The 9,401-nt window shown below is 42.8% G+C and overlaps 1 protein-coding gene across 1 annotated transcript; it reads right to left on the reverse strand.

Annotated features, from left to right (window-relative positions):
• Nucleotides 1-349: 349 nt before the first annotated feature.
• On the reverse strand, nt 350-1,923 carry LOC119301130 (zinc finger protein CO3-like). Its single transcript, XM_037578035.1, has 2 exons — nt 1,115-1,923; nt 350-894 (listed from the first exon to the last, which is right to left on the reverse strand). The coding sequence occupies exons 1-2, from the start codon at nt 1,739-1,741 to the stop codon at nt 541-543; spliced, it is 981 nt and encodes a 326-aa protein (XP_037433932.1). The 5' UTR covers nt 1,742-1,923; the 3' UTR covers nt 350-540.
• Between the last annotated feature and the right edge of the window lie 7,478 nt (nt 1,924-9,401).

Below are 9,401 nucleotides of genomic sequence, written 5' to 3' on the forward strand. Positions count from 1 at the left end.
TGAAGCCCAGTTTCAGCGAACAGAGCTGATGTGGCGGCGGACCTGCTTCAAGATCCGTGCGCCTCATCCGGCCCATCGCCACTCACCAGCACACCCTGCATCGGTGAGCTCGGTCTTGTCACCGTCACTGCCCGCCTCGAAAATGTGTAAATAGGGAATGGAGAAGAGGGGGATGAATGCGGCCGAATAGGAATAGAGGCGAGTATGGCGAGGGGTAATTGGGACTGTGTTCGCTCTGAAGCCAAGTTTCAGCGAACAGAGCTGATGTGGCGACGGGCCTGCTTCAAGATCCGTGCGCCTCATCCAATGACAACTAAAGCGTTCGCGCGAATTTGCTTGTTATCTGACGTCAGTTCATTAGCCTTTTATAGGTAGAAGAGAAGAAAGATCTATCCGGCATCTTTCCATATATTTACAGGTGAAGCTTTGACGCCTCCAATAAATTTCTGAATATTTGGCAGATTAAGGAGAGCCAACCAACATGTAGGCGTCGATCGACCATGGAAGGAGGAACGCTCATGGTCTCTCCACCGAGCCGGCCTAGAAAGTGGGCACAACGCCGCAGCTGGAGTCGGACAGTGCGGCTGCGGAGAAGTACTGGTCCACCTCGAGGTCGGCGTCGGCGCGCTTGGCGAACCGCCCCTTGATCCGTGGCCTGGTCTCGGCGTAGGCCTTCCGCGACGCGTACCTGATGGTCTTCTCGAACCGCCTCATCTTCCTCTTCTCCCTGTACCGGTGCACCCTGGCCTCCCTGTCCATGGCCATGCCCATGAACTGCGGCGACATGTGCGCCGCCGCTGAGAAGAGGTCGACGCTGCTCTCGCTGCTCCTCATGTACGAGCTGGTCACATCCTGAACGGTGCTACTGTTGTCCGGTGATGATGACATTGAAAGCTGGAAATAATAAGATGAGAGACAAGTAGGATAAGATGGACATGCATGGAGATTTCCATGGTTACGTACTGTGGCATTAGAAGGGAATTGAGATCAAGGTTTTGCATATCTAGAAATTATTAACAGCTGTGTGGAGATCTTATAGGCTTGTAGCTAGGAGCCGAGGACCAACAGTTGCTAGATAGAGATCAAGTCCATAGAATTCATGCAAGTAACTCACGCTGCGTTGGAATGTTGCGCCAAATCCGTACCCATGGTTAGAATTTTGTGCATCGTACGACATCTCCGCCGTGAAGCCCTGCCGCTCATGCAGCTGCGCCACCGGCTCGCCGGGCACGACGAGCTCGTGGCTGCCCTCGTGGCTCTCGACACCGTGGCCGCGGTACTCCTTGCTCGACGCGTCCTTCTCGCCTGCTCGTCCGAGGTCAAGGAAGTCAGCGACGAGCGCGTCGCCGAAAGCCGGCGCGTCACCCTCCGAGCCCCGGAGCGGGTCGAGCAGCAGCCACGACGTCGCCTCCTCCTCCTCCTCCTCCTCTCCCTCGCCGTCGTCGTAGTAGGACCTCCGGCCCTCGCGGATGGGCCAGGAGGAGTTGACGCCGCCGGGGCGGACGACGAAGGGCCCTCCGGCAGGCGAGGCCGGGGCCACGGCGCCCATCGGGACGCGGCGGTGGCGGCTGGCCAGCGTGTTGGCCGAGTGCACGTCCGCGTCGCACGCGGCGCAGAGCGCCGCCGAGTCGGCGCGGCAGTAGAACGCGCACGGCGCCGACCGGCACGAGTCGCAGCGCTGCTGCAGCATGCCGCCGCCTCCGCGTAGCTGGCCACGGAGCTCCGGCTCGGCCTTGATCATCGCCGCCCGCGAGGTCGATCGGTTCAGTTCACCCAGCGCCCAGGCGGGCTATATATACGCTTATCCCGTATCCCACTCACCTCCGTCGGCTCTGTCACGCGCAGCAAACAAGCTGGAGCGCAGGGTGCAGCGTCCGGCCTTGTGTTTTGATCTGGCTGGGTTTTCGTCTTGTGGACGAGAGTTAGACAAGTCTGCATGGGGGGACGTCGGCGGGAGAATCCCGGTGGCGACACGTTCGCGGGGTTCGAACGGCTGAGAGAGCCTGGTCCCTTATCTTGTGGCCTGGCGCGCTCACAGTGGGACCGGCTAGAGGGCTTGGTGGGCCCCATAGGATAACGGGTTGCTGCTCCTGGCCAATGCTGCCTTGCACTTTCGACACGTCTCTATGCCCGGTCTCCCATGGCGGACTAGTCAAATCTTATCTGCAAGTTCCGATTGTCAAGGCTGTTGTGCAAGCAATGCCATGTCAGTCTTTGTAAGTTGCGTTCTAAAGAAAAGTCTTTATAAATCCCAAATAATAACACCTTTACACATCGTCCACATGCTTTGATCCACCTTAATTATGTTTTACATGAATTCTAAATGAATCTCAGTGCCACGTAGGCATAGCGCTTGCGTAGGCGTCAGAGCGCTCGCCCACAAGACCCCAGCGCGCGGTTGCCAGCTGCGCCGTGTGGGCGAACCATTTCCCGCTCACACAGTCACCAACCAGTCCACGCGTATGTGGGTGAACTGCTCTTCGCCCACACGACGTTCGTATGGTGATAGATGGCAACTGCAGTTGCGCATACGCGGCAACTAGGTAAACACACATGACAACTATGATTCGTTGGTAAATGGCAACTACAATTGCGTGTACGTGGCAACCAGGTAAACACACATGGCAACTAGGTAAGCACATATGGCAACTATGGTTTGAGTGCACGTGGCAACTACCCATAAATTAAACATGACAACTATAGTTAACCAAAACAGTTTGCCTAATTCACATCCAGATGTTTTCTAAGGATGTCACATCTAAGCTCTCACAAATACAGAGCAACAAGGAACAAAAAAAAGCTGGGACAAAAAAAATTAGACCACAAACATAGTAGACATCAGGTTAGAAAGACCTAACCAAAACAGAGAGAGTTGCCATACTTTTACAACTAAATTTGCCATCCCGGATTGACAACTAAAGCGTCATCCCGCGAGTAACTAACGTAGCTGCAGCAGAACGTGTGGGCATTTTTGCTTCGTGCCACACGCGTGGGATGAGAAGAGCAATACTTGTTGGGCTTGTGGCACGAAGTAGCTGCGCCCACATATGTGGGCAGTTCAAATGTTCGCCCACACATAGCCCGTGTGGGTTGCTGCTACCTCTTGAGCACTGCGTTGGTTTTCCCTTAAAGAGAAAAGGGTGATGTAGTAAAGCAGCGTAAGTATTTTCCTTAGTTTTTGAGAACCAAGGTATCAATCCAGTAGGAGGCCACGCACGAGTCCCTCGCATCTACACAAACAAATAAAATCCTCGCAACCAACGCAATAAAGAGGTTATCAATCCCTTCATGGTCACTTACGAAAGTGAGATCTGATAGATATGATAAGATAATATTTTTGGTATTTTGTTGATAAAGATGCAAAGTAAATAAAGCAAAATAAAAACCCAGTAAGAAATAGCTTGTTGACGGGAAATTAATATGATGGAAAATAGACCCGGGGGCCATAGGTTTCACTAGTGGCTTCTCTCGAGAGCATAAGTATTACGGTGGGTAAACAAATTACTGTTGAGCAATTGACAGAATTGAGCATAGTTATGAGAATATCTAGGTATGATCATGTATATAGGCATCACGTCCGAGACAAGTAGACCGACTCATGCCTGCATCTACTACTATTACTCCACACATCGACCACTATCCAGTATGCATCTAGAGTATTAAGTTCAAAAGAACAAAGTAACGCTTTAAGTAAGATGACATGATGTAGAGGGATAAACTCATGCAATATGATGTAAACCCCATCTTGTCATCCTCGATGGCAACAATACAATGCGTGCCTTGCTGCCCCTACTGTCACTGGAAAAGGACACCGCAAGATTGGACCCAAAGCTAAGCACTTCTCCCATTGCAAGAAAGATCAATCTAGTAGGCCAAACTAAACTGATAATTGAAGAGACTTGCAAAGATAACCAATCATACATAAAAGAATTCAGAGAAGATTCAAATATTGCTCATAGATAAACTTGATCATAAACCCACAATTCATCGATCTCAACAAACACACCGCAAAAGAGGATTACATCGAATAGATATCCACAAAAGAGGGGGAGAACATTGTATTGAGATCCAAAAAGAGAGAAGAAGCCATCTAGCTAATAACTATGGACCCGAAGGTCTGAAGTAAACTACTCACACATCATCGGAAAGGCTATGGTGTTGATGTAGAAGCCCTCCGTGATCGATGCCCCCTCAGGCAGAGCTCCGGAAAAGGCCCCAAGATGGGATCTCACGGGTACAGAAGGTTGCGGTGGTGGAATTAGGGTTTTGGCTCCGTATCTGGTAGTTTGGGGGTACGTAGGTATATATAGGAGGAAGAAGTACGTCGGTGGAGTAACGTGGGCCCCACGAGGGTGGAGGGCACGCCCCCTTACCTCGTGCCTTCCTGGTTGCTTTCTTGACGTAGGGTCCAAGTCCTATGGATCACGTTTGTTCCAAAAATCACGTTCCCGAAGGTTTCATTCCGTTTGGACTCCGTTTGATATTCTTTTTCTGCGAAACTCTAAATAGGCAAAAAACAGCAATTCTGGGCTGGGCCTCCGGTTAATAGGTTAGTCCCAAAAATAATATAAAAGTGTATAATAAAGTTCAATAATGTCCAAAACAGAATATAATATAGCATGGAACAATCAAAAATTATAGATACGTTGGAGACGTATCAGGCATCCCCAAGCTTAATTCATGCTCGTCCTCGAGTAGGTAAATGATAAAAACAGAATTTTTTATGTGGAATGCTACTTGGCATAATTTCAATAATTCTCTTAATTGTGGTATGAATATTCAGATCCGAAAGATTCAAGACAAAAGTTTAATATTGACATAAAAATAATAATACTTCAAGCATACTAACTAAGCAATTATGTCTTCTCAAAATAACATGGCCAAAAAAGTTATCCCTACAAAATCATATAGTCTGGCTATGCTCTATCTTCACCACACAAAGTATTTAAATCATGCAGAACCCGAATGACAAGCCAAGCAATTGTTTCATACTTTTGGTGTTCTCAAACTTTTTCAATCTTCACGCAACACATGAACGTGAGACATGGACATAGCACTATATGTGGAATAGAATGGTGGTTGTGGAGAATACAAAAAAGGAGAAGATAGTCTCACATCAACTAGGCGTATCAACGGGCTATGGAGATGCCCATTAATAGATATCAATGTGAGTGAGTAGGGATTGCCATGCAACAGATACACTAGAGCTATAAGTGTATGAAAGCTCAACAAAAGGAACTAAGTGGGTGTGCATCCAACTCGCTTGATCACGAAGACCTAGGGCATTTTTAGGAAGCCCGTTATTGAAATATACAAGCCAAGTTCTATAATGAAAAATTCCCACTAGTATATGAAAGTGATATCATATGAGACTCTCTATCATGAAGATCATGTTGCTACTTTAAAGCACAAGTGTGGTAAAAGGATAGTAGCATTGTCCCTTCTCTCTTTTTCTCTCATTTTTTTATTTGGGTCTTTTCTCTTTTTTATGGCCTCTTTTTTTAGTCCAGAGTCTCATCCCGACTTGTGGGGGAATCATAGTCTCCATGATCATTTCCTCACTTGGGACAATGCTCTAAAAATGATGATCATCACACTTTTATTTACTTACAACTCAACAATTACAACTCAATACTTAGAAAAAAAATATGACTCTATGTGAGTGCCTCCGGCGGTGTACCGGGATATGCAATGAATCAAGAGTGACATGTATGAAAGAATTATGAACGGTGGCTTTGCCACAAATACAATGTCAACTACATGATCATGCAAAGCAATATGACAATGATGGAGCGTGTCATAATAAACGGAATGGTGGTAAGTTGCACGGCAATATATCTCAGAATGGCTATGAAAATGCCATGATAGGTAGGTATGGTGGCTGTTTTGAAGAAGGTATATGGTGGGTGTATGATACCGGCGAAAAATGCGCGGTATTAGAGAGGCTAGCAATGATGGAAGGAAGAAAGTGCGTATAATCCATGGACTCAACATTAGTTATAAAGAACTCATATACTTATTATAAAAATCTATTAGTTATCAAAGCAAAGTATTACGCGCATGCTCGGGGGATAGATTGGTAGGAAAAGACCACCGCTCGTCCCCGACCGCCACTCATAAGGAAGACAATCAATAAATAAATCACGACCCGACTTCATCACATAACGGTTCACCATACGTGCATGCTACGGGAATCACAAACTTTAACACAAGTATTTCTCAAATTCAAAACTACTCAACTAGCATACTCTAATATCACGATCTCCATGTCTCAAAACAATTATCAAGTATCAAACTTCTCATAGTATTCAACACACTCATGAGAATTTTTTTACTAATCTTGAATGCCTATCATAATGAAAGCAAATTACCACGCTGTTTTGTAGGACTCTCAAAATAATCTATGTGAAGTATGAGAGAACAGTTGTTTCTATAAAACAAATCCACCACCGTGCTCTGAAAAATATAAGTGAAGCACTAGAGCAAAAACTATATAGCTCAAAAGATATAAGTGAAGCACATAGAGTATTCTAATAATTTTCAAATCATGTGAGTCTCTCTCAAAAGGTGTGTATAGCAAGGATGATTGTAGTAAACTAAAAAGCAAAGATACAAATAATACAAGACGCTCCAAGCAAAACACATATCATGTGGTGAATAAAAATATAGCTCCAAGTAAAGTTACCGATGGAAGTAGACGAAAGAGGGGATGCCTTCCGGAGCATCCCCAAGCTTTGGCTTTTAGGTGTCCTTAGATTATCTTGGGGTGCCATGGTCATCCCCAAGCTTAGGCTCTTGCCACTCCTTGTTCCATAATACATCAAATCTTTTACACAAAACTTAAAAACTTCACAACACAAAACTTAAAATAGAAAATCTCCTGAGCTCCGTTAGCGAAAGAAGACAAAACACCACTTCAAGGTACTGTAATTAACTCATTATTTATTTATATTGGTGTTAAACCTACTGTATTCCAAATTTTCTATGGTTTATAAACTATTTTACTAGCCATAGATTCATCAAAATAAGCAAACAACACACGAAAAATAGAATCTGTCAAAAACAGAATAGTCTGTAGTAATCTGTAGCTAACGCAAACTTCTGGAACCCAAAAAATTCTAAAATAAATCTCTGGACGTGAGAAATTTATGCATTAATCATCTGCAAAAAGAATTAACTAAATATCACTTTCCAAATAAAAATTCCAGCAATTCTTGTGAGCGCTAAAGTTTCTATTTTTTACAGCAAGATCAAAAAGACTGTCCCCAAGTCTTCCCAACGGTTCTACTTGGCACAAACACTAATTAAACACACAAAACACAACCAAAACAGAGGTTAGATAAATTATTTATTACTAAACAGGAGCAAAAATCAAGGAATAAAAATAAAATTGGGTTGCCTCCCAACAAGCGTTATCGTTTAACGCCCCTAGCTAGGCATAAAAGCGAAGATAGATCTAGGTATTGCCATCTTTGGTAGACAATCCATAGGTGGCTCTCATAATAGATTCATATGGTAATTTAATTTTCTTTCTAGGGAAGTGTTCCATACCTTTCCTTAACGGAAATTGGAATCTAATATTCCCTTCCTTCATATCAATAATTGCACCAATCGTTCTAAGGAAAGGTCTATCAAGAATAATAGGACATGAAGGATTGCAATCTATATCAAGAACAATAAAATCTACGGGCACATAATTCCTATTTGCAACAATAAGAACATCATTAATTCTTCCCATAGGTTTCTTAATAGTGGAATCCGCAAGGTGCAAGTTTAAAGAGCAATCATCAAAATCACGGAAACCTAGCAAATCACACAAAGTCTTTGGAATCATTGAAACACTAGCACACAAATCACACAAAGCATAGCATTCATGATCTTTAATTTTAATTTTAATAGTAGGTTCCCACTCATCATAAAGTTTTCTAGGGATAGAAACTTCCAACTCAAGTTTTTCTTCATAAGATTGCATCAAAGCATCAACGATATGTTTAGTAAAAGCTTTATTTTGACTATAAGCATGAGGAGAATTTAGCACGGATTGCAACAAGGAAATACAATATGTCAAAGAGAAATTATCATAATTAAATTCCTTGAAATCCAAAATAGTGCGTTCATTAATATTTAAAGTTTTGATCTCTTCAGTCCCACTTTTACCAATTTTAGCATCAAGATCTAAAGACTTCGAATTTTTTGAACGCCTTCTGGGTAAAGGTCGATCATATTCAGTCCCATCATTATCAAGATTCATATTGCAAAACAAAGATTTAATAGGGGACACATCAATAACTTTTAGATCTTCATCTTTATTTTCAGCGAAACTAGAAGAACACGCTTTCACAAAACAATCTTTCTTAGCACGCATCCTAGCGTTTCTTTCTTTGCACTCATCAGTGGAAATTCTCATGGCTTTGAGAGACTCATTGATATCATGCTTAGGTGGAATAGATCTAAGTTTCAAAGAATCAACATCAAGAGAAATTCTATCAACGTTCCTAGCCAATTCATCAACATTAAGCAGTTTTTCTTCAAGCAAAGCATTGAAATTATTTTGCGAATTCATAAACTCCTTAACACTAGTCTCAAATTCAGAGGCATCTTATTAAAATTTCCATAAGAATTGTTGTAGGATTACCATAATTATTAGAGGAATTACTAGGATACGGCCTACGATTAAAATTACCTCTATACGCGTTATTACCAAAAATGTTCCTACCAACAAAATTCACATCCATAGATTCATTATTATTCTCAATCAAAGTAGACAAAGGCATATCAATAGGATCAGAAGAAACACTTTTATTAGCAAATAATTTCATGAGTTCATCCATCTTTCCACTCAAAACATTATTTTTTTCTATCGCATGCACTTCCTTATTAGTAGATCTTTCAGTGTGCCATTGAGAATAATTAACCATAATATTATCTAGGAGTTTAATAGCTTCTCCTAAAGTGATTTCCATAAAAGTGCCTCCCGTGGCCGAATCTAAAAGATTTCTAGAAGCAAAATTCAATCCGGCATAAAAGTTTTGTATAATCATCCAAAGATTCAAACCATGTGTAGGGCAATTACGTATCATTAATTTCATCCTCTCCCAAGATTGTGCAACATGTTCATGATCAAGTTGCTTAAAATTCATGATATCGTTTCTAAGAGAGATGATCTTAGCGGGAGGAAAATACTTAGAGATAAAAGCATATTTGCACTTATTCCATGAATCAATACTATTTTTAGGCAAAGACGAAAACCAAGCTTTAGCACGATCTCTAAGCGAAAACGGGAATAGCTTCAATTTAACAATACCATTATCCACATCTTTCTTATTTTTCATATCACACAAATCAACAAAGTTGTTTAGATGGGTAGCGGCATTTTCACTAGGAAGGCCAGAAAACGGATC

Source organism: Triticum dicoccoides, chromosome 5A, assembly GCF_002162155.2.
Source record: "Triticum dicoccoides isolate Atlit2015 ecotype Zavitan chromosome 5A, WEW_v2.0, whole genome shotgun sequence".
Classification (NCBI taxonomy): Eukaryota; Viridiplantae; Streptophyta; class Magnoliopsida; order Poales; family Poaceae; genus Triticum; species Triticum dicoccoides.